The following is a 27305-nucleotide window of genomic DNA, read 5'->3' on the forward strand; positions in this document are numbered from 1 at the left end:
CCCCAACACTATTGAGTATACGTGTCAACTGTTTTTGCGCCATTAAGGCCATTGACTCAGATTACAGCCTGCTTTTCTTTTCGGATTTGCTTCCATAGCCTTTGTCCAACCAAGAACAAACTACAAGGCAGGAGTTGGTAGATTTTGGAGTTTTCTCTCCTAAAAGACTGGCTGTCCACGGCGAACGTACCTCACCTGCCCCGAGGGTGCGAACTCGAGACTTTCCGGTTTATCAACAATGAGCTTTACCGGCTCGACCACGACGACCCTCAAAAGACATTTCTCACAAGATAAAAAAGCTAAACGATATAGATTAACTGTATTTGGTGTCCAATAAGAATTGTTTTGATTATGTGTGTGGTTTATAATGTGTTCTTGGGATAAGCAAGTATTGTTTATTTATGTACTTCATTAATCGGACCAATCAACTAGATGACCCATCAACTAGAGGACCCATTAACTAGAGGACCCATTAACTAGAGGACCAATCAGCTAAAGGACACATCAACTAGAGGACTCATCAACTAGAAGACCAATCAACAAGAGGACCCATTAAGTAGAGGACCCATTAACTAGAGGACCAATCAGCTAAAGGACCCTTCAACTAGAGGACCCATCAACTAGAGGACCCATCAACTAGAGGATCAATCAACTAGATGATCAGACACGATGAGTAACAGATATGTGTTTAACATGGGTGTATGTGTTCACAAGCCACAATCCCACTGACAAGCCACTAGCCCAATGACAAGCCACCAGCCCAATGACAAGCCACCAGCCCAATGACAAGCCACCAGCCCAATGACAAGCCACCAGCCCAATGACAAGCCACCAGCTCAATGACAAGCCACCAGCCCAATGACAAGCCACCAGCCCATTGACTGACAAGCCACAAGCCCACTGACAAGCCACCAGCCCAATGACAAGCCACCAGCCCATTGACTGACAAGCCACCAGCCCAATGACAAGCCACCAGCCCAATGACAAGCCACCAGCCCAATGACAAGCCACCAGCCCAATGACAAGCCAGCAGCCCACTAACTGACAAGCCACCAGCTCAATGACAAGCCACCAGCCCAATGACAAGCCACCAGCCCAATGACAAGCCACCAGCCCAATGACAAGCCACCAGCCCAATGACAAGCCACCAGCCCAATGACAAGCCACCAGCCCAATGACAAGCCAGCAGCCCACTAACTGACAAGCCACCAGCCCAATGACAAGCCAGCAGCCCAATGACAAGCCAGCAGCCCAATGACAAGCCACCAGCCCAATGACAAGCCAGCAGCCCACTAACTGACAAGCCACCAGCCCAATGACAAGCCACCAGCCCAATGACAAGCCAGCAGCCCACTAACTGACAAGCCACCAGCCCAATGACAAGCCAGCAGCCCAATGACAAGCCAGCAGCCCGTTAGCTGACAAAGGCATGCACACCTAATTAACACAGTGGCCGAACGCCGTACACACCCAACAGACTCAGACCCGGTCCCAAAAAAAGTCTGACGAAATATTTTTTTAAAGTTTCATCAATCCGTTACCAATTCTATATTCTTAGACGTGTGACCTTGTTTTCTAAAACTGAGTTATTTAAATGTAAACAATGCCTGCGCTATAATTCTTGGATCCAGTGGCGTAGCCAGGATCGTCTCAAGTGGGGGGGGGTCCAATTTTTACCCGGACCCCCCCCCCCCCTAACCCCACTGCCTACGCCACTGCTTGGATCATATTTCTCTGGGTAAGGGTTTACTTAGACTACCGCTCACCACGCCCAAAGGCGTGGTCTATGAAAGACTTTCGTGTACGTTAATCACTCTCCATAATAGTGAGGTAGAACAAACTTCGGCGACCGCCCATGTGTCAAAGATTTTAAAGGGCGCTCCCCGGAGATCCTTGTTACAAAGCCTCAGAGTCGCCGCGTATAGCCCCTGGCTCGGTTTAATCAGCAAATGTAGTGTGCCATCGCGTTAATATTAGAAGGCGCTCCTTATTCTGCTTGTATTTAATTAAAAATAACCATACACATACTTATTGCATTTACCAGTTAGTTAATATATAAAAGTTTTGTATTGTATTAAATATATTTTTCCAGTAATTATAATCATGAAAATAGTTCCAGTTACATCTATTTCACTTTTTGAAGCCATAAAATCTACATGTGTTGCTTCGTCTAGGCAGTTTGTAAATTGTATAACGTATTATCAGAAAAGGGGAATATGTTGAATGGCTATTTTATAAATCAGATACACTTCTTCACAATAATCAATTTATTGTTTTTTAGTTTCTACTTTAGAAGCGCAAAAAACATTGCTACGCTATGTTTGACGTAAACACGTATAAACTAGAATTGTAAACTCCAATTCCTCTTTTTTGCGATGTATTAGTTTAGTGTATGTATAATGAATACGATTGGGACGTGCTTACTACACTTATATGTCAAAGCTTGCCACCTGCGTGAATATCTTATCCTTCACGGTTGGTTGACGACGGTTTTAAACTAAAACCAGGAAGTGTTTTCGTTCCGCTGATCAGTCGTTACGGTTCAGCTGGGTTGTGAATTTGTTGGTTAGCTTCAGTTGATCATCTGATGAATGTGTTCACTAGCAGCCCTAACGTGGATATAATAAAAACAGGGCGGAACTGTGGTACGTTATATAACTTTATCTTAAAATAATGTCTTAACTTGAAATGTAATGTAGCGAAATGTTTTATTGTAGATTTAAAGATAATGTTTTCAAATGTGGAGCTCAATACCTTTATTTTACATACAACCACACACTTATATGAACCACTCCCAAATATGCCGATGTTTACACACGATCACACACCTACATGAACCCTCCACCACACCACCCCCCTACATTAATCACACAAACAAACAAAAATAAACCGGGAGTGATATCCACTAAAATTTCTCGAATATTCTTATATGAAACAACAGGGGCTGGCAACTCGAGATATAGACAAAATTTTAAATCCATTTTAAATACTTACACTTTTTAAAATATTATAAAATCTGGTAGAAAAAAGAATTGCACACCAAGTAAACGAAAAATAAAATGTGTATAATAGTGCGGAATATTATTAGTACTTTAGAAATTCACATGTGTTTTTTGAGAAATCGGAAATAGCGCAAATTACTACTTCTGGTAAACAGAAATTACTCAAAATTTGGTAGAATGCAGAGAACAAGATCTTTTATTTACATGTGAAATTTCATTCATCTATCTGAAGTAATACTAAAGTGATGGGCTTTAAAACCATTAAAAGCAGAAAATATTCCGCTTCCGGTTATCGGAAATCGCTCAAAAGTTGATATGGATCTACGATTTTGATATAATACTTATATATGAAATTTCATCAACCTAGCTATAATGGTACTCAAATTATCGTGTTTACACACACAGACATACCGACAAGATTGCAAAACTATGTTTTTCCGGCTCAAGGAGTTGTAAAAAGTCGAGATTTGCAAACATCTCGATTTTTTTTTTTTGCACGATTACAAGACTTTCTACTACTTCGTATATACGAGAAAGTAAAAAGTTATATAGGTATGCTTTCCGGCTATTTACATACACTTATTTCTTTACTCTAAGTAGGCCGACACATCTAAATTAAGTTCACTGTTATAACCTTTTAGTCTCATATTACAGTCAACTGCTTCACAGCAGCATATATAAAAAAAGTTGTATTGTTTCTTTTAATTTATTTTAAATATTTGATAATCAAGTAAACTGTGTAAACATGCTACATAAAAACTAATACGGTTTTAGTTGTGAAATGTGCTAATCGCATTTATTGAGAGATAGAAATAGAAGGTACAAGAGGACGATTTTCATTCTTTAATGATTAAGCAATACTTTCAGTCTAATAATTTTTGTTTTGTTTTAATTCGTATCTGTATCCTTGATTGGGTGTCCGGCGCAGCGGGTCAGCGTTACTACTTGATTCAGTGGTAAAATTGCAAGGGCGCACCAGTCGGAACACCGGCGGTCGTGTAACACCGTGCGTCCCGGGCTGCATGAGCACTGCGGCACCTACATTTGTTTTAATGAGCGCCATACACTAGGGATACGTCAGTATACTAAAATCGATTACTAAACCGAATAAGGTGTGTACTCCAGCACATCAGCAGTAATAACGGTTGGGCGCCCCAATTACCTAGCGGTTACCTGACTGCACTCCTTCAGAGTCTTGGTTACTACTTGATTCAACGATCAAACTGCAATAGTGGCGGCTTTCGATTACCTACGGTAGTGTAACCAGTCATTCCCGCGACGCCACTGACTCCTAGGCGGTCGCCGAAAGGTATTCACCTTCAATATTAAGGAGGATGATTAACATACACTTAATGCTTTTATACATCACGTCCATCCCGCACCCCGCAAAAAAAATAAATAATAATAATCCGAAAAAAATAGCAGCGCCGTTGTTTAAATTTTAACTAGACCTAGAATTATGTGAGTTTTAGAAAACAATGTCACTAAAAATACACAATTGGTAACGCGTTTATCAATCCTTCAAATTAATTCGTTGCCTTGGTATCTGGGACTAGATATCAGCAACGCGGACGGGTACGCAAGTTAGTTAAACGTTTATAACATTTCACGGTGATCGGGAAGGAGATTTTGATACCTATGATGGAATTTTCAAATTTCAATATTTACTCTAATAATGATGTTATTTGCTATGAAACATATTGTAGATATGCCCATTGGGTAAGTAGCTTGGCCATCGTAAGAATCGAACATAAAGAACAAGCTAAAGTAAATCTCAATGAACTTATTAATCATTTTACAAAATTTAAAGCATAAAAATGAAAATAAACAGAGCTAAATAAATTATGAGCAATTTTTTAATAAAAATATGTTTGGTTAGTGGCGTCACAAGGTCGGGTGTTATCCTTCGTGTTTACTAAAGGTGTCACCCATCGGGTCAAACAATTTTGCATTTTCGGTGGGGTGTCACCTCTCTCACTAATCTTTTATTATTTTAGCTAGATACAGCTTAGTTTTGACAGTATGTTTTACGATGTTTTGTCATGGTATCACGCATAAACGTTGACATCCGATGCGAACCGCACCTCCTTATAACGCTACTGTGTTTGGTTACTTAAAAAACAATAACTGTAAGCCTGTAATATGATTACAAAACTACCTAATAATATAGTATAAATACACAATCAGGACGTAGTAAAATAAAAAAAAATTAAAGAATATTTATATTTATTTAAAATCCTCAATCATAAAAAGCAGTTAATTTCTTCGTTATAGACTGACGGCTAACGAAGGAGCCCACTGATCATTTTTGCATAGGGGCCCGAAAATCCTACTTCGCCGCTGCGTCTATTAAGCGACGCTGTGCTTATGACAGCCGAATAGCTTTTTATCCTAGTAGCACGCCCTAAGCTGAACATTTCAAAAGGTTGGCTATTGAATACAAGTATCCTCGTAGTTTGTATAGCCAAGTAAGATCAGCCAAGATTAAGTTCACACATACATACCTTATGCAGAACCCCTGTAATGCCCGTACTACGACCCACATTCATTAACACGAGCTCTTTCTTATGTTAAGTACTTGGCTAGTTCTTTTAACCCCGTAGAATAATTGGTTGAAATGGGGTTCTTACCATAAACCTATTTATATTTCTTATTTTTTATTATTGATTTTGAATTAGGAAGTAAAATACATGGAGTAAACCACGTCTACAAGAGTATCATTAAACTGTTAATATATACGTAACAGTAAAGTATGTATTTTTTCAAGTGTAATCTAATATCAAATTATGAATCAAACTTTTACAGCAATCATTGTTTTTTTAATATACTATTCATTACTGGCTTTCAACCTCCTTTAATATTCAGTTTAAACGTTGTTTTGTTAGTATGGTTGAAAGCTTAATTTTTGGCAGTTTGGAAATACGTGGGCGGTGCAAGCTATAAAACATAAAGATTAAAAAACATCATTCTATCTCTGATACAGTAGTGAGATAACAGACTTGGAAACTTGAAACATGACATGTTGCACGAGAGCAAGCCAAATTATTTGAACTATGATAGGTTTGACAGTCAGAAGCTATACTAATTGTGAAATCGTGATGTTTCTCAATACACATTTTACTATCTATATATGAAGGGCGTGGCCTAGCGGGAGAGAGCTCGAATCCGGGTTGAAGTCAGTAGAATGTCCTGAGTCCATCCAGAAATAAAGCGGTAGTCATCTCCTCTAAACTTTAACGATTATTCTAATATAACACTACGAGGAATGGCAACTCGGGATGCAGACAATATCTTTAATCCATTTTCAATTACTTAAACTTTTTAAAATATAATAGAATCGCGTAAAAAAAAGAATACACACCAAGTGAACGCCAAAATGTGTATAATAGTGCGGGATATTTTTAGTACTTTATAAATTCACAGGCGTTTTATGAGAAATCGGAAAAAGGCTAAATTACAACTTCCGGTCAACGGAAGTTACTCACAATTTGATAGTGGGCAGAAAATTAGATCTTTTACTTATGCGAGAAATTTCATTTATCTATCTGAAATAGTACTCAAGTTATAGTATTTTTTGAAAAATTAAAAGTAAAAAAAATTCAACTTCCGGTTATCGGAAATCGCTGAAATGTTGATACCAATCTACACATTTGATGTATGAAATTTCATCAACCTAGCTGTAACGTTAATCAAGTTATCGTGTTTACAGACACATGCACACACGCACACACACACACATACACAAACATACGAACAACATTGCAAAACTATTTTTTTCCGACTCAGGGAGGTGTAAAACGTAGAAATTCGCAAACATCTTTTTTTTTTTGCACGATTACAAAAATGTCTCTATTCTTTGTATACGAGATAGTCAAAAACCAAGGCGGAAAGTTATTTATAGATCTAGATCTAGGTCTAGAATCTAGGTCAAATCAAAGATTTATTAGTTATAGAGTCTAAATACAATCCAAAAAAAAACGAGACTTAAGCAAACCAGTCGTAGATCTAGAATATAGATAATTCTATCTAGATTTAGATAATAATGAGTTTCTATAAACTAAACTATTTTAGACCTTTATTATTTTGTATAAATCTTTGTTTGGAATATGGTAATTTTGAAATGCTGGATCCAGGGCCTATTTGCGTAGCTTAAGATTCATACGCGGCTTCGATGCCGGTAATTTTGCTGAATTATAAACGTAAATTCTAAATATAGCTCATTCGTAGATCTAAAATATAGATAATTTTCTATCTAGATTTAGATAATAATGATTTTCGATATATACTAAACTATTTAAGACCTCTATTATTTTATATAAATCTTTGTTTGGAATATGGTAATTTTGAAATGCTCGCTCCGGGCCTATTAGCGTAGCTAATGATTAGATATAGATCTAGATTCTAGATCTAGCAAGAAAAACTAAACTTAAGACTTAAGCAAACTAGTCGTAGAATCTAGATCTAGATAATTCTATCTAGATCTAGATAATTTCAGACCTTCTTTATTTTATATAAATCTGTGTTTGGCTAATTTAAGATAAAATTTAATTTGAAAGTTACTGCTACTAGACTTAGTTCTAGATCTATGCGCGTAAATCAAGTTGCATAAGCAGACTCAAAGTATAGTATAACAATTCACTTATGACGTCACGAGTAAATAGCTAAGTTGGTAGTGTAGTCGGCTCTCATGCGGGTGGCACAGGTTCTAGACCAGTATGTCAATGATAATTGTTTTTCAATTATTTTTTTTAGATGTGAATGATAAAGTTGCCTATCTGAACTTGGCAGGATACAGGGCAGGTGAAGTAGAGTTCATCTGTTTCTTTGTCCTAAGCATATGAAAAGATAGTGTGGTCAGAGACATGCTCGGCTGGAATCGTTTTTTAAACGATAAAAACATGTTTTCTGAGACTTGGCGGGACACTGGGTAGGTGAAGTAGAGTTGAGTAGGTCACCTGTGGCGTCAGTATATGAAGGGATAGTCCAAAATCGGTGTTTTCGGTGATTTTAAAAGATAAAAAACATATTTTTGAATGTGGGGTCTGTTTTTTTGTGACGATAAGTGACACTGCAGTAGCGTAGTGAGGAGGGGGGGGGGGACATATGTCCCCGGGCGCTGACCTTAGGGGGCGCCAAAATGGGTTGGAAAAATAAATTGAAAGGTTGAGGGGGGTGCAAATCGAAAGTTTGAGTGGGGGGGGGGTTCAAATCGAAATCTTGAGGGGGGGGGGTGCACATCAAAAGTTGGGGGGGGGGGGGGGGGGGGTTGCAAGTCGAAATCTTGCGGGGGGGGGGGGGGGTTCAAATTGAAAAGTTTGTCCCCGGGCGCCGTTAAGGGTCGCTATGCCTCTGAGTGACAGACGTAATGTTTTTTAATGCATGACCCCCGAAACCCAGAGTTATCCAACGGATGACGGGTAGTCTAGTAAACGATATAATACCCCAACTTATCCATAGTCTGGTGTACTCAATAAAATAAAACGAACGTGGCGACTTAGCGCTCAAGGAAGGCCCGAGGCGCCAAATAGTACTGTTAGGGCGCCGAAGGAGGCTCTGGATTCGATTAAGTGAAGGACTATAGTAAACCTTCTAATAAATAATACCCCAACCTTATCTGCAAACGGAAAGATAGAAGTAAACACAGTACATTTAGGCGCGGCTTTTAAACTTTATTGCTTACAAATAATATTTAGTAAACAGTACGTTCAGTGTATAATATAAATAAAAGGCAGTGTTTAAAATACCCGTGTTTTACTTACCACATTGCACTTTATCCATCAATGCTAATTATATAATTATTTTTTCCCAAAACCAAAACAAAGTAATAAAAAGTATTTTCCCCGATGTAATGATTTATCAAGGATGTGATTAGTGCTAAAATACTAAAGAAAATAATTTTCAGACACAATTAGATATTTTGTGTAGGGTGGTACATTTTATTTAATTTTGTTTAATGATCATGCCGTCAAATAACACAATAAGTTTGAAAAATGAAAATAGTTTTACATCACCTTCTATATTAAATTTTTATAACATGAATTTAAACAATGAGCACTTTAGACGTATAACACTATGACAATGAAGTCTATTATGTTCTTTTATTTCTTTAGAAGCCGCGGTCCACTACGTACATTCATACATAAGTAATTGAATTTTATATATTAGATTATTAAGTTTTTTTTTTTTTTTTTTTTTTTTTTTTTTTTTTTTTTTTACTTTTGGAATTTAAAAATGTCTTGCGTGAAAATAAGTTGCTTCAATAATTATATTTTGCTTTATATATAGATACCATCTGTGAATATTAAATCAGAAACTGATGCTTGGCAATGTTTTCACGATGTGTTTTAATTATGCTGACTTTGAGTGTTGAGATAATATCGGTCTTTGGTGGAGGTAAAGTAGTTTTTTTATATACACTCATAGAAATGCATTGAAAAGCTGTGGTAACGATATTAAAAAAAACATACACTTTTTTTTTTTAATAGTATAGTAATAAACATTTTATTCCTGTTCTGTTAGAATCTTATATTTAATACAAGACATTATTGTTATAGATTGTCTTATAGTAACATGGCCAGCAGTTATACCTGTGTCGATATTCAAACTATCTATTTTAGCTTTCACAACATCAGGATGATTCGGTGCAAACAACATGTACATTAAGTCTATCTATTTTAGCTTTCACAACATCAGGATGATTCGGTGCAAACAGCATGTACATTAAGTCTATCTATTTTAGCTTTCACAACATCAGGATGATTCGTTGCAAACAGCATGTACATTAAGTCTATCTATTTTAGCTTTTACGACATCAGGATGGTTCGTTGCAAACAGCATGTACATTAAGTCTATCTATTTTAGCTTTCACAACATCAGGATGATTCGTTGCAAACAGCATGTACATTAAGTCTATATATTTTAGCTTGCACAACATCAGGATGGTTTGGTACAAACTGCATGTACAAATGTCGATGTGACACCAACTGTAACAACACAACGGGCGTGTGCACAACAGGGTGTCAAAAAGGATGGTTTGGGCCATCGTGTCAATACCGTAAGTTTTAGCGCTTTTTTAAAAATTGAAGTACATGCTACGCTTTACGTTATATACAGTTCGTAAAATAAAATAAAAATGTATACATTTATCGTTTAAATTAACGACTAATTTTTTTAAGAAACTGATTCTGTGAAATCAAAATGAGAATAAACATGTTCTGAATTTACCAGTTTAGACTAAGCGTGAGGAATAGAGTTGATGTCAATACAAATAAGTGTACATTACAAACAAATATTAAATCTTGCAGAAGACCTGACTCAGAATGCAACAATCAACCCAAACGACACTAAAGTCAAAGATAACAACGAGTCGTCATGTGTTAGTCTACAGAGCATCACATTACAGTGGAGCTTTTCATTTGTTTTGGACTGGATCAGAATTACTACATACAATTATTGTGAGTTAATCACAGCTAAATTTAATAAGCTGTTTTTTTTTACAAAATAAGATAATACTTAACCATAGTTGATGTAATAATTTAAAAGAATATTTTTTTTAAGCGTAACGTTTGTTTGTGTTGATTGTGTTTCAGCTCTGCTTGTTAACGTAAAACCAATAATACAAGTGAAATATAATTCAACAATTACTGACTTGGGATGTAACCAAACATTTGTTATCACCAATAACAACGCAGCTGATTTGTTTTGTAAATCAATAAATACAACTACTAGTTTGACAATCAACTTTGGATTAAACATATCGATCTGTTCAGTTTTTGTTAACGGAGGTAGGTATCAATGTTATTTGTTTCTTTTGTATAGGTAGGCACGTTTAAACTTATCCTCATGACTACTGTATTCATGTGGGAAGGATGGTGTGGCCGAGTAATAGAGCACTCATAAGCTAACAACAAAGTCTCAAATGCGGATGTATGTCGGGACCCTAGTATGCTGTATGTCCATGAGACCACCCAGCTTTGATAGGTGCCTCGCTGCATAATGCTAGCCTTCATGAACCGAGGTCAATAAACACAATAACTCTACTTCATCTACCTTCATCTAAAAATTTGGTCGGAAATTGGAACTTAACTTGTTTTTATTTTTTAAATATTTATGTATAACCAGATGTTTGAACAGTTTTATCTCTAGACGTCAGTTCAATACAATCTAAAACTTATCTCACAAACAACGGAACAGGAAGGTAGGCAGGAGCGCGTATTCCCTCTAAAGATCAGTGTTCAGACTCCTGGGCACATGTAGCTACTTCGCTTGGGAGAGCAACCCATTTTGGAGAAAAACTAAACAAATAAACCGGGAGTGATCTCCCCTAAACTTTCTCGAATATTCTTATATAAAATAACAGGGGATGGGAACTCGGGCTATAGACATGATTTTTAATCCATTTTAAATACTTAAAGTTTTAAAAATAGAATAAAATCTCGTAGACAAATTAATTGCACACCAAGTGAACGCGAAATAAAAAAGCGCATAATAGTGCGCAATATTATTATTACTTTTAAAATTTACATTAGTTTTTTGAGAAATCGGAAGTAGCGTAAAGTACTACTTCCAGTCAACGGAAATGACTCAAAATTTAATAGAAGGTAGAGAATTAGATCTTTTACTTACGTATGAAATTTCATTTATCTATCTGAAATAGTACTCAAGTTATAGGCTTTTGAAAAATTCAAAGTAGAAAAAGTACCACTTCCGGTTATCGGAAATCGCTCAAAAGTTGATACGCATCTACGATTTTAATTAAATACTTATATATGAAATTTCATCAACCTAGCTGTAACGGTACTCAAGTTATCGTGTTTACACACGGACACACACACAGACACACAGACATACGGACAAGATTGCAAAATTATGTTTTTCCGTATCAGTGAGATGCAAAACGTCGAGATTTGCAAAAATCTCGATTTTTTTTTTTGCACGATTACAAGACTTTCTCTATACTTCGTATATACGAGAAAGTAAAAAACGAAAAACTGCTGCCTAGCAAGAAGTTCTTAGGTGGACACATATTATGGATAAAAATTCAGAAAGAAAAGAAGGTTGCAGACTGGGTCGACCAGCCATTTGATGCTTAACATTTTGACACATACGTGTTAATTTGGTTTGGTGATAACTCATTTAATTTTGCGATTAAGAATAAAGAAGGTATTTCACAAAGACACGTGCTAAATATTACCTCGAGCATTGTTACAACATCTATGGGACAAAAACATAATTAATTATGTTAAGCAAACCTCAATCTTGTACATATACATTTTTTTTCATTTCGTGAGATTTTTAATGTAATATATACATTTTAAAATATAATTAGGCAGAAATGTAGCTCTGAATCAAGCAGCTTACCAAACAACAACAAACAGTTCAGGTGTAGCAAAACAAGCTGTAGACGGTATTTTTACAAGCTACTCACAAACAAATGCTACAAGTTCAGTATGGAACGTCAATTTCTCCACTGTATACAATGTCAACAGATACGTTATTATGCGAGGTTAGTAAATATGTATTGATTGCTGGATAGCTCGATGGATGAAAGATTGCAAAAATGAATAGATAGACTAATTGATTTTACAATTGATTTTGTGTCATTGTGTTATACTCTGTTCTCTATGAAAAATTAATGCTATGCTCCATTCCACTCTGATTGACTCCTAACTTGATCCAAAACTAATTCAATTAACATTTACCTTTATGTTTTTTCTCTCCATTCATCAACCTAATTAATATTTTTGTTTTACTCAATGTTTGTAGGTACTGCTAATATAAACGGTTACACGATTGTGTCTCTGGATGCTAGCAATGCGGCCGTGCACAACTACAACGATACTACAACCTCAACTACAAGCGTGTACTCTATTGCGTCTGTTAACAAACAAGTTAAAAGTGTTAAAATATCACGGAACGGCTCGCTAACGCTATACGAAGTGGAGATTTACGGAGGTATATTATATAAAAATGCTGATACATTACACAAATGGCATGTAGTAATTATTAAATTAAGTAAAACACCACTTTAAAACAACATTAAAAAACATCACTGAAAAACACCATTTAAAAACTCCACGTAAAAACACTATTTAAAAACACCACTTAAAAACACCACTTTAAAAAAAACACTTAAAAACACTATTTAAAAACACCATTTAAAAAACACCGCTTCAAAACACCATTTTAAAACACCACTTTAAAACACCACATCAAACCGTGGATATGAACCATTATTATGTGTTTAGATTCAGTCTGCACCAGTACCAGTTTTGGTCTCGAGTGCGACAAGACTTGCCATTGTAACGACACGAGTGAGGCATGTTTTGTGGCCACTGGAGCATGTCGGTCTGGGTGCAGCGCTGGCTTTCAGGGCGCTGGATGTGATACACGTAAATACATCATCAGTTATACACTTAATGGTGTACACATGTAGCTTCATATTATGTTAGGAAATACATTTTAACATTTAGTAATCATATCTAATCTATCATAAAACAAGTATACAATTAATTAATAATAAGCTTTTAAATGCGCTGAAAATAATAAAATAAAATACAATATATTCGATTTTTTCGCTTTGGACGCTCATGAGATTTCTTCTATATTTTAGTGAACAATGTTTTACTTTAAAACAAAAACAAATTAGCTTCTTTTGTGGTTCTTTTTCTTCATTTTGTTTTTCATTTTTTTCCTTCCTATAAGTAGGCCTACACATATATTGAGTTTTAGAAAGTTAAATAAAATAATTTTGTTGTTAAAAATGAATTTTATACTGTTTTTCAAAAAATAAAACGTGTATCACCTACTTCAATTTGCAAATTACATTTATAAATCACTTTTTGGCTCTATCTTCTTACGTAATGCAGCGTGCTCAAAAGGCTTTTGGGGTATAAAATGCAGCAGTAATTGCAGCAAGACTTGCAACAATAGTGAAGAATGTAACCCAGTTAACGGAACGTGTACATACGGATGTGTTAGCGGATACTTTGGAGAGACGTGTAACAAAAGTAAGTGGATATCGTAAAGAAAAGAACACGTCTTTAACTATATATATATATATATATATATATATATATATATATATATATATATATATATATATATACATATATATATATGCATACATAATTTTGTGTGTGGAAAGAGGGGATGTGAAAAGGTAAGCTACACATAAGAGAGAGAGGTAATAAAAGATAGGATTCCACATGACTGTGTGACACACGATTATTACTCAGATTGCACCCAAGGAACATGGGGAATAAACTGCATTTCAAGTTGTAGCAGCAACTGTCTAAACTCTTCCTGTAACCGCTTTAACGGGAACTGTACAAACGGCTGTGTTCCTGGTTACACTGGGCCTACATGTCAAAAAAGTAAGTATCGTGTGTGTACACTTATGGCATCAACCGTATGTGTGTCACGTGATATTTTGGCTACTGGACTTTAACATAAACATATTTTTGAAAGGCATAGTATGTTTTTTGAAAAATAAATGTCATTATCTAACAACTGTTTATAGTCACAAAATAAGATGCATCAAATATCCATCTCAGATCAAATTGGCGCTCTATAAAATTGGCAAATAATACATAGCTAGGTAACAGTTTAGTTTCCTGGTTCGTTTACGTGGTACTTAAAAATACAGATTATTATGTAAATTAGAACATAAGTAAATGAAATAACAATAAACCGTGTCTCCAAGTTTGTTAGTTGTTCTCTATATTATAACATGTACAATATGAATAAACCATTTATATATGTAATTTTTAAAAACACTAAAACAACTCTGCAAAATGTATTTAGCTTGTAGTAAGAGAATGGTAAGACGCTTAGATACTGCTATTTAAAAAAATAGTTTCGATGCAATCTAAAAAGAGCTCAAATTACATGTAACACATACAACAACTAACATTTAACAGCTTGTGCAAATTACACTTGGGGCATGAATTGTACCAAAAACTGCAGCAGATATTGCAACAACACCGAGTGTAGTCCTGAAAATGGAACGTGCATATTTGGCTGTACAAGCGGATATTCGGGACCGACATGTAACAACAGTAAGATAATATGTTATTCTAACAAAGGACAAACATTGTTTTACGATATTTAACTGTACATGTGTATATATAAATAATTAATAAATAAATATATATATATATATATATATATATATATATATATATATATATATATATATATATATATATATATTGAATGTGTTCAGGCTGCAGCCCAGGTACTTGGGGTATAAACTGCAAAGAAAACTGCAGCTCCAACTGCGCCAACACTCAGTGTAACTCCACTGACGGGAGATGTACAAAGGGTTGTGTCAGCGGATTCATTGGACCATACTGTACTACTCGTGAGTTGACAATATAAGTAAACATTTTACACGGGTTTTATACATAGTTATTGGTAAGGAAGCATTTGATTGTTAATTCGCTGTGTAGAACGGGAAATAAGCACAGGTTTTCTTTTAACTCAATGGTGTTGATTATTTTACAACACTACAATAATGCGAATATACATATTCTAAGTCATGCAAAATATGTTTTGTTTGTTGTTGTTCGATTTGAAGTTTTTAAATTAAATGAATGTATCTATTGTTTCTAAAATAATGTGAGTCAGATTTTAACACATGTATTTTCTTCGTATGAAACTAAAACATGAGTAGAAACATAAGTTATATCGGTTCGCCATGATAATTTCAGCTGAGCGAGCTACGCTTAAATTGTGATAAACTTTTATAAGTGTCTAACCAGATTCGGACAGCATCAAAAGACATTATATTTTGTCACAGACAATTTTCTCACAAAATTTATTTCAACAATTAAGTTTCAAATGAGACTTTTAGATGAATTCTGGTTAAACCCACTTATCAGTTGATGTTATTTTGTTGTTTTAAACATAATACTGACTATATTTTTTGTTAATAGCATGTAACGTTAGTACTTGGGGTACTAACTGTAGCAGAACATGTAGCCAAAACTGTAACAGTTCAGTGTGTAATTCATCTAATGGGACCTGTACATATGGATGTGTTAGCGGATACTACGGTTCTCTTTGTAATAATAGTAAGTTTGCAAATATATAAAGGTACAAATAGACCTTCATGCTATTATAATAACATGAACATCAAGATAAGTAATTATGTACATAAAACCAATAACGGTATGTTCATGTATATATGTGTGTATTAAAGTAATGTTGTCATCTAACGAAAACTTACCTAATTATTAAACCCAATATTAAAGCGTGTGGTGAGTCTCGTTATGGACCAAACTGTGAAAGCTTGTGCTCATCAAACTGTAATAAAACACAGTGTAACTCAATCAATGGGATGTGTTTTAGCTGCATTAGTGGCTACACAGGCGACTTCTGCGAACAAAGTAAGTAATCCTTGTTATGCAGATGCTATTTTAGTTTTAACATATTTACTGGGATCTACTTTACGTACATACGTTTTTTTACAATAAGATATTTTAAGCACTTTGTCTTTTTATTTAGAATTTCAATTTTAAATATTTTAAAAGTTTTGCCCATTCGCTTCAGATAATGTGCATACATTATATTGTCGTTGTAATAAGATAACACAAGAATATCATGATCAAATGTGCGTGTACATAACACACGTGCGGTTTCTGAAGTTTGGAAAGAGTTAACTTGTACAGAGTAACGTTATAATATGCTAAGACTGTTTACTGAACAAGTAACAGAAATAGCATATGCAATGTAACATTTGGACTTACTTGCGCTAATGATATATTTCATTATTGTTTATTAAATTACAATGACGCATGCCATATATTATTACTTTTGCCTTAAAACAGTATGCTTAACTGGCACATGGGGAATGAATTGCAGCACCAATTGCAGTGAAAATTGCCTTAACCGAAATTGCAGTGCAACAAATGGAGAGTGTACAGAGGGGTGCATTAGCGGATACCACGGATCGAAATGTGAAAATAGTAAGGTTTTTTTTAAATAATAAAATTGCTTAATAAACCTATGGAATCTATCAAAGCAGCACACATATAAATGTAGGCATCGACATGTAGTAGTAATTTTGTTCCGTTTCATTTCACCATACAAACTCATATAATAGTTTAACACATGTGTTTAAATTATACTCTTCTTCAACCAGATTGTACAACCTCTCGCTACGGACCAAACTGTGAAAACAACTGCTCATCAAATTGCTTTAACACACAGTGTAACTCAGCTACTGGAGTTTGTGACAGTTGCTACAGCGGTTACATTGGTGATTTATGTAATGAAAGTAAGTCGCTTGATGATCTTGTTTGTTTTTAAACCCATCACCAAATGCATTGTTTACACTCATGTCTACTTTTATGCACAGCTTGTACAAAAGGAAATTGGGGCAAGGCTTGTAGCAACAATTGCAGCAAAAATTGCAACAACACAGACTGTGATCCAACTAATGGGACGTGTACATATGGCTGTCTTAGTGGATACTATGAGCCGACTTGTGTCGATAGTAAGCTATGTTCTGTCTCCCTTTACTCATATATATATATATATATATATATATATATATATATATATATATATATATATATATATATATATATATATATATAATATCAGAAATGAGACATATTTGTGTCAAAATATCAAAATTGTAACTTGTTTGCATAAGAATTGGTTTAATGACATACACTTTCTTTATAATTTCTATTAGCACTTTTATATACTACAAAAATCGCAATGCTAATCACTTACAGTAGTTATACCTTGAAAACCAGATTGATCATTGTTATACACACCTTCTTTAGAATGTAACAGCACATTTTACGGACCAAACTGTGTCATGAACTGCTCATCTAACTGCACTGATATGATATGTGATGCAATCAATGGATTCTGTCTGTCTTGTATACCTGGATCACAGGGGAACTTTTGTGAACTTTGTAGGAATAAGTTTTTTCTTTCATTTTAAAAATGATGATATTAGATGATTATTTGTTTCTGGTTAATTTATATGATACGATATTCAATTATTAAAACATTTAAAAATCTGTGTTTAATTAAACACCAATTTTTCGTGTTTTGTTTTATATTTCTCATAAAAAACATGGTTTGAAAAGAAACAAAAACTAAACAAAATTCAATAGTTTTTTCTTATTATTTTAAATAGAAACAGGCCAAAATGAATTGAATGACTATATATTATTTGCCACAAAAATGGTCAATGTTGGTGATGAATATTTTACAGCCTGTAACGAGACGTTCTATGGCCAAGACTGTGGTTTAAAATGCAACTCCACATGCGTCAGTTGTAATAGCGTTAACGGGATATGCACCAAGTGTGTGGTGGGAAAGACTGGTCAATACTGTGGTGAAGGTAATACACGGAACATAGTTAATTAATGGTAGTGATGTTTAATTAATAATTGGATTAATGATATTATATTTGCTAATATTATTTTTTTACTGAGTATTAAGACTGAAATTGTTTCCTAAATAAGTTTGAGTTATGCTGCTGTTTTAGATTACCTAGACAGCTTCTTAGCAGAGTTCTTATATACTAATCCAACATTTTAGACATTACTTTACTTCTTAGCATTTTAAAGTTGAAACCTAACAAGATAGAGAAAGAGAAACGACCGAGAAACGTTATTATGATAATATATATACTGAATTGGTTATAACATATTTTAGCGGTGAGATGAGCTAGTTCTCTATGTATATCTAGACAAGCGTGACGTATGTAAATCAATAATGTGACGTATGTGTATCTAGAGAAGTGTAAACTAATGTTTGGCGACTTAAGTTTGTACAAACTTTTGTGGTTAATTTTAACCTTGCATACTCTCATCATGCTCTTTGGTCGTCTGCTTCCCAAATTACCGCCCTTCATTCAGCTGCTACCTTAATTACCGACATTGTAAAACTTTCAGTTGCTACATTATTTAACGCCCTTGCATAACATTCAGCTGCTACCTTAATTATAGCCCTTACACAGCATTCAGTTGCTACATTAATTAACGCCCTTACACAATCTTAAGCTGCTAAATTGCTTACCGCCCTTACACAACATTCAGCTACTACCTTAATTGTAACCCTTACACAACCTTAAGCTGCTGCCTTTATTATCGCCCTTGCACAACATCCAACTGCTACACTAAAGATTTCAAATATCTCAGATTGCCCTGATGGTACCTATGGACCAAACTGCACCAACAAATGCTCACCAAACTGCTCGAGTTCACAATGTGACCCAGTGACTGGACACTGTACAAGATGTCCTCCTGGATACAAGGGTGAATACTGTGGTGCAAGTACGTTTTGTTTTATTTTCATAAGTCTTTGTCACATAGTTAAGGCTACGATACTCAAACGTTTAATTTTCCTTTCATAAGTCTTTGTCAAATATATTATGTAATGTTTTTTAAACACGGTATTTGAATAGAATCGTAAAACCATATCTACGTATTCGTAATACTTAACTACGTGTTCAAATGTTTTGTTATCGGGATCCGAACTCTGGTTAGCACCTGTACGCTGTACCATTCGATCAGGCCGACCCTTATAGTTGTGGAAAATGTAAACATTTAAATCGGCACTTTAGATTGTTAGAAAATTGGACTATGCGATTTAGCTTTAAGAAATGTTTACTTATCTAATATTAGAGTGTTCTAATGTTATTTATATGGCATCCTCAGAGTGTGAGAGCAATAAATACGGTGCTAACTGCAACAGTACATGTTCCACTAAATGTATGGGCGAATCCTGCAATCACATCAATGGGACGTGTTTATATGGATGTGCTGCTGGGTACCAGGGGAGTTTGTGTGATCAAGGTAGTTGACAATGTTTGTTTGTATCATTATTAACTTAATATATATTTTAACATTAACTTCGGTAATTCATTTATATGCCTATATAGATATATATTTGATCAACGTATTTTTTTTTAAATGTATGTGTGGGGTTTAGAACTTCATTAAACATTTTGATGTTCTTACATTGTTTTAATATGTCTTTGATTGTCATTAATGTTTATTATATGAGTTGGATGTGGTAATACTATGCTATACATCTTATTATGCTTGTTTTATACTTAAGTGGTTTGCAGAATTTATTCAAAACTAGTTATTTTAATTTAAATTATTTATTAGCAACTAATTATTGAATTAATTATATTCTTAAAACTAGAATGTGATAATGAAACCTACGGTGTGAGTTGTCTCAACAACTGCAGTTCTTTGTGTCTTCAAAACGGCACGCAACCATGGTGTGATTTCCGCAATGGAGAATGTCTGTTTGGTTGTCATGGCAACTATTTAAATAACAAATCAGAGTGTCTGGCTAAACCTCAGTCTAGTAGGTTGATTACTGTCTTTCAAATATTGCATAATTTAAAGATGATTAAGGAAAAAATGTAAAATCTCAACAGTATAAAATAACCCAGTAATACACAGTTGTTGACACACTAGGTAGGCCTATCAGTTGGTCGCTAAACCCAAAAGTGTCGAGTTTGAACCCTCGGGCAGATGAGGCTCGTTAGCTCGGGACAGCAACTCTTCTAGGAGAGACAACTCTAAAATCAAACAACTGCTACCTTGTAGTTTGTTCTTGGTTGGACAAAGGCTATGGAAGCAAATCCAAAAAGAAAAGCCGGCTGAAATCGGAGTCAATGGCCTCAATGGCGCATTACCAATTGGCACGTAATCCTTAATTGTGATGGAAGCGTGGGCGAGTCGGCTAAAGCTAATGGTTGATAAATTCGAAAAAAAAAAGGTCTCGAGTTCAAACCCTCCGGCAGATCCCTCCCAACACTAAATATTAAGAAGAAGAAGTAAGTCTTCATTTCCAGAAAAAAATTGCAGCAAATGTTCTGAATTTGTTATAGATACTTTATTATATTATATTTAGTTGTGTTTATGAGTAACGTGAGAGGGCGGTCTTTATATAATGATACGTGTAATGCAGAATGATTTAAAAATATAAACGTGTTCTACTAATCTGATGTAAAACGTATATTTGCTTCTGTTTATTTTAAACGTATGTGTATGACGTCAACAGACACAGGCAACGATGTACCTAGTGCAGCTATAGCCGTACCACTTGTGTTGATAGTTCTACTCGCTGCTTGTTTAGTTGGAGCCATTGTATATTGGAGGTGCCTGCGTAAATTTAATAAAACCTATTATTTACAAATTATACACATTTTACAACTTCACTTCCTATTTTCTAGCCCGTAGATAGGTGGTCTAATATAGGTTTAGAATTTCAATAATTTCTGCTTATAAGAATTATTGTTAACCTGTTTTATATTTTAAAATATAGTTCTTATACAAACCATAATGCATGCGTTTTAAAAAAATAAAGTTCCTATACGAACAATAATTTATTCGGATAAAATTTTAAGAGTAAAATATATTGCTTATAAAAACGTATAATGAATTTTGTTTAAAAGTACACATGGAATACAACTAAATGCATTATACATGTAGCTTATGAGCAAGAACATTGATGTTTTATCTTCTTTAATTGTTTTCTATTACGTTAAGACGTGGAAACTGTAAGCTGGGAAAGAAGAACAAACAGTCCGTTTTAGACAGTAACAGCCTAGATGACTTCGAGACGGGTACAGAACTTCCATACACGATTGGTAAGTCTTGAATTTTATTTTTTTCAACTATAATTTTTTAACTATAGTTTTTTATTCAAGTAGTAAACATGTATTTAAAACTACTCATTACAGATACAACATTAGATGTTTCAAATTTGTACTTTTTCATGCAAACACACAACAGAGAACACTTTGTTGAAGAATTCAAGGTAAGGTAGACAACTTATATATTCAATATAGAAATTATACGATTCTATATTTTGAAATAACCCACAAGGAAAAAGTTGTGTAAACACAGCTAATTTAATTATCGAAACAATTTTTTTTGTTTTTTTGTTTTTAGAGAATCCCAGCACCAAAGAAAGTATCCACAAAAGTAGCAGACAGCGAAGGAAACAGAATCAAAAATAGATATAGAAATATCAGTGCATGTAAACTTTAATTTTCTTATATTTTAATAAATTCTACTTTAGTTATTGCAAATAATTTATTTTGTAAAAGCTGTTTTGGCATTTTAAAACGCATAACTAACCTTATAGTATTTACAAAATACTGTGTGAAAATAAATACATGAAGATATTTATTATGCTTTATCCTTCTTTGCACATCATATATATATATATATATATATATATATATATATATATATATATATATATATATATATATATATATATATATATATATATATATATATATCGGCTACATATATAATGTTATATTACGCATTATATTTCCAAATTAGACGACCACTCCCGCGTCCATCTAGAAATCAACACAAACAAGAACGAGGGCGACTACATCAACGCTTCATACATTGAGGTAAGTTACTTTTTTTAGGTGGGATTAGATATCTTCATTGGTGATGGTATTGTATTGTAGTTTGTTTACATAACTATGTTAAAAAAAAACTGAAGAAAATGTATATTGTTGTGACACCTTTCTATATATGTAAAATATATAGGCCTATTCATTACCTCAATGCAGGGTTATTGCAAGCACGATAAATACATTGCTTCTCAGGGTAAATATAAACACAATTTGAATTGTATTTAAAAAGTAGAAAACTTACTCTCTAAATCTAATTAGTTTTGTATATTTAATTGATTTGATGCAACAAAGAATTAATAAACTTCTAAATATTAATAATTTAGGGTTTACACTATAAATACGTGATATATATTTTTGTATTCTTTGTATTAAAATACCCACATTATAGGCCCTTGTGAATCGATGCTGAACGATTTCATTCGAATGTTGTGGGAACAGAAGATTGATAAAGTCGTCATGCTGACTAACTTGATTGAAGAGGGGAAGGTAGGGAAAATGTGTGTTCTTTTGTTTAATCTTGATATTCAAACTAAGCTGAAGTAACAGAGCTACATAAACACCAGCTCGTTACCCAGTCAGTTAACTTGATAAGTAACGTGACTTAAACGTTTAAAATCACGATGTTATCTTATAGTTTGTGTCCATATTCAAAAGTGTGACAATGTTTTGAATGATTTAAGGTGAAATGTTTAAAATACTGGCCTGACGAGGGAAAGGAAAAGTTTGGAGACATCAAAGTAAAGCTAGCAGCCACACACGTCTTTGCTGACTATACCATCAGAAAACTGGAACTAAGCAAGGTGATGTTTATAAGGGGGAAAATATACACATCATTTCTTGAAAGAAATGCAATAACACTTATACGTGTGTTTCCAAAAATAAAGTTTTAACTAAATGTGAACATTTAATTACAGAGGAACCAGCCGACCCACCCGTTGACCCACTTCCACTTCACATCCTGGCCAGATAAAGGTGTGCCGGCCACTCCCTGGAGTCTGGTGGACTTTGAGCAGAGGGTGGCCATGGAGGAGAGCACCAGGCCCATGGTCGTACACTGCAGGTGAGCTCACACATTAGTGATGTTTTAATAAAGGTAGTTAGGTGCAATAGCTGTTTAGGTAGGGAAAGTACGTTACACGTGTACACTTTAGGTATGACAAGTTCATTACACGTATGCAATGGATATATGATATATACATCAGACATGTGAACTGCAGATGGATTAGCTGTATTAAACGTGTACTTGAAGGTAGGATAGGTAGAATAAAGACACTAGTACGCTGCAAGTGAGGCAAACACACTTAGCGTGAACATATTTCAGTTAGATCCGGAACACTAGAACAGCAGAATAGATACACAACATTTTAAATTGTAACGCAGATTCAATGGACACACTACTCTTGACATTGTACTGCTGATTGAATACACACACTACACTTATAAGTGTACTGTATATAGAAGAGGCACACTATCCATGCAAATTGCATTGCTTTTGAAGACACTTTTTATAATGCTGCTGTAGGATGTAAATAGTAATAACATCTTGTGATATTCCAGCGCTGGAGTGGGTCGTACTGGAACTTTTATTGCATTACGTAACGTGATGAGAGAAGCTGAAGACACGGGTGTGGTCAACTTCTTCCGTACGGTGTCCAAGTTACGGCAGGATAGGATGATGATGATACAGACTGCTGTAAGACTTAATTAATTAGACTCTTGTTTCTTCCGTTAGGTTAACCCACTAAACACAAATCTTTCATATACCTACATCTACAGGATATTCGCATTGAACAACTTAATACAATTGTGTATACTATTATGTATCTGTAGGCTGTAAGTGTAAGCAACAGATGTAATATCTAAACGAATTTCATACTAAATGCTACCTAAATTACCGTCCAGGAACAATACGAGTTCCTGCACAAGGCCGCCCAGGTCGCTATAGTCTGTATGGGAACTACAGTCACATCACGTGACATCGAGTCTAGAATCAGCTGGCTGCAGGAGAGTCAAGTCGGGGGTGGAAGTCACATGGAGTCAGAGTTCAAAGTAAACTACATGCTATACATGTTTCACTTTTTAAGATTATTTTTTATGATGTTTGTGGTTGTTTAAGTGACATATACGTCTTTCATCGCTGTTAACATAATTCTTGAGTTGTTTTCTTCTATACTTGATAAATTAGTGATAACAATAATGAAATGACATAATTCGAATCTAGCAATAATTGTAAAAATGAGAATGAATAAATTGATGACAATCGTTTTCAGTCTGTTTCTGCTGTCTGTGATTACTTGTGTACGGCTAAACCAAGAGAGACGGATGACGGCAGTGAGATGAATGTTTACCAGAACGGTGGTGTGTGTGTTGACGCAGAGTTGAACAGGGACCCTACCGTGTTGCCAGGTAAGGTTTGATGACCGGAACTATTCACACAATGAACCTGTCGAAATTCCAAATCTTACAAGTCTTTCCCCGGTCTTTTGACTGTTTTTGGTTATTTCTTTATGTATACTGTTTACTATTATTTGCGATAAAGCTGGATACATACATAAAGCATTAATGTATACAATTTATTTGACATACAGACAGTTATTACCAAATCAGGTTGTCACGTGAGACCACACTAATGAGGGATTACATCAACGCCGTGACTGTCCCGGTGAGATAAGTGTTTCATATTATTTCACGTTGTGTTTGCTACACCTTAATTAGACTGTTAGAATATGTTTAGAAGGATACTTATTTGACAATATGCCTAGAGCGCTAGGCTGCTAACTCGAAAGTATCGAGTTCGAATCCGGGTCCAAGTCAGCAGAACGTTCCTGAGTTCACTAAGATATAATGGGTACCTAACTCATGTTAGGGAAAGTAAAGGCGGCTGGACAAAGTGCTGACCACGTCATTCCCTTCATATGCCGAGAAACATGTGAACTTTACTTCATCCGCTCGATGGATCGCAAGGTTTAAAGAGTATTCTTTACTTTTTTTCGTGCATATTTGACAAAACTTACAATGTAACTCACCCAGGGCTTCACCAGAGCTGACGGTCAGATCCTGACACAACTGCCAATGCCAGCAACTGTCGTTGATTTCTGGAGACTAGTGATGCAATACAATGTTGCTCTAGTGGTAGCTTTTGAGATGGATATGAGAGGACAAGACAAGGTGACTGTAGAAATAGGCCTACATATGATTGAAATAAATAAATAAATAAATAAATAAATAAATAAATAAATAAATAAATATATATATATATATATATATATATATATATATATATATATATATATATATATATATATATATATATATATATATATATATATATATATATATATATATATATATATATATATATATATATATATATATATATATATATATATATATATATATATATATATATATATTCATAGACGATCGGACAGTACCTACCAGAGAGCAGTACTCAGCCATTATCTTGTGGACTATATGAAGTGTCGACGGGCCCTATAAGGAAAGAAGACCATTGTGAGATACAAAATGTCAGTGTCAAATCTACGCAGAAAAACATGTTGCCTCAAGTAAGTTTACCATTGATTATATCTAAATTACATATTACAACTCTACTAGTATTAGGTATAGCAAAGTATTGTTTATTATATATTTAAACATTTGGATTGGTAGATTACTTTCAAACGTCATTTGATTTGTGCACATCAAGTGTTAGATAGTAATATTGAATGTTATGTGTTACAGACTGCGAATGAACAATCTCTCAAACACATCAGCTTTAAAACTTTGAACCTTGACCCTGACAGCTGGTTAAATGTTATGATGAAGACACGAGCAAGTAATACACAGGGACGTACACTTTTCATGTGCAGGTAGGTAGCACGAGTTTCCCCTTTGAGTAGCGAGACTAGTTATAAAAGAGTATTTATAAAGGAAACTATACTACAGCTCTCTATTCCTGTTCTAATGACAACACAATATATCTGACGTCCCCAGAAACGGGGTGACCTACAGCGGTCTGGCGTGTGTGTTGAACCTGTTACTGGACAGGCTGGACCACGACCAGAGCCTGACAGTTCCACTGGTGGTTGGTGCCGTCAAGTGTATCAGACCTCAGGTCATCTCCACACTGGTCAGTAGATTATCACTTGTTTTTAGTTAACTGTAGCAAGCTACAACGTTTAAAGTTCATTTAACTTTAACATTTTGTTTGTTGCAGGACCAGTATCACTGCCTGTATCAAGTTCTACAAAAATATAACGACGCATTATCCCAATATGGAAACTTCAACTTTGCGCAGACGTCCCTAAAACAGCAAACTTTACAACCAACATTTAATGATGCCATTTACGCTAACACTTAAAATACACATGCCGTTTTTTTTTCATTAAAAAAATCTTAACGTATATTTTTTACTACTGAATGTAGTTAAATATATGCTCGTGTCCACTTCAGTATTCACTGTAAAATTATACACATTCAACCCAGAAAAACATAACCACACTATTAATGTTGTAACGCTGTGTATAGCTCATGATTTTAAGTTTAACCACTTAGAAAAACGTATTTGGTCTTAACAACAGTTTCAAACTATTCCCTTATAATTTTATAAGTGCCTTCTAAAAACAACTAACTGCCCCTCTAATACATGTTTAAAACTAATGTATAAAACTTACTAGTTTTTTTTAAGCTTTGAAGTTTAACTTATGATAGACAAATACCTTTTATCTTTAGAAGTAAATCATGTTTAGCTTTCAAGAAATGAAACATGGTGTAAAACAATTATAGAGATGATTGAAACTGGTTCATTTGTTCCTGTTACCTCTGTATATGACGTATTAATAGTAGTTAACATATTGTTTAATTTTGTAAAA

At 34.5% G+C, this 27305-nt stretch overlaps 1 protein-coding gene across 1 annotated transcript; it reads left to right on the forward strand.

Moving 5' to 3' along the window:
• The first annotated feature begins 15218 nt into the window (after positions 1 to 15218).
• On the forward strand, positions 15219 to 26810 carry LOC131953962 (receptor-type tyrosine-protein phosphatase alpha-like). Its single transcript, XM_059317412.1, has 27 exons — positions 15219 to 15366; positions 16259 to 16393; positions 17149 to 17283; positions 17365 to 17502; positions 17801 to 17935; positions 18241 to 18369; positions 19172 to 19306; positions 19691 to 19828; positions 20184 to 20351; positions 21054 to 21150; positions 21542 to 21642; positions 21736 to 21812; positions 21947 to 22034; positions 22349 to 22425; positions 22591 to 22627; positions 22823 to 22920; positions 23115 to 23234; positions 23349 to 23494; positions 23992 to 24127; positions 24337 to 24483; positions 24705 to 24840; positions 25023 to 25096; positions 25465 to 25602; positions 25854 to 26000; positions 26176 to 26303; positions 26428 to 26563; positions 26651 to 26810. The coding sequence occupies exons 1-27, from the start codon at positions 15219 to 15221 to the stop codon at positions 26792 to 26794; spliced, it is 3288 nt and encodes a 1095-aa protein (XP_059173395.1). The 3' UTR covers positions 26795 to 26810.
• The last annotated feature ends 495 nt before the right edge of the window (positions 26811 to 27305 follow it).

The sequence above is a fragment of the Physella acuta genome, unplaced genomic scaffold (genome assembly GCF_028476545.2).
Source record: "Physella acuta isolate Inbredline_101_S28 unplaced genomic scaffold, ASM2847654v3 ptg000966l, whole genome shotgun sequence".
Lineage (NCBI taxonomy): Eukaryota > Metazoa > Mollusca > Gastropoda > Physidae > Physella > Physella acuta.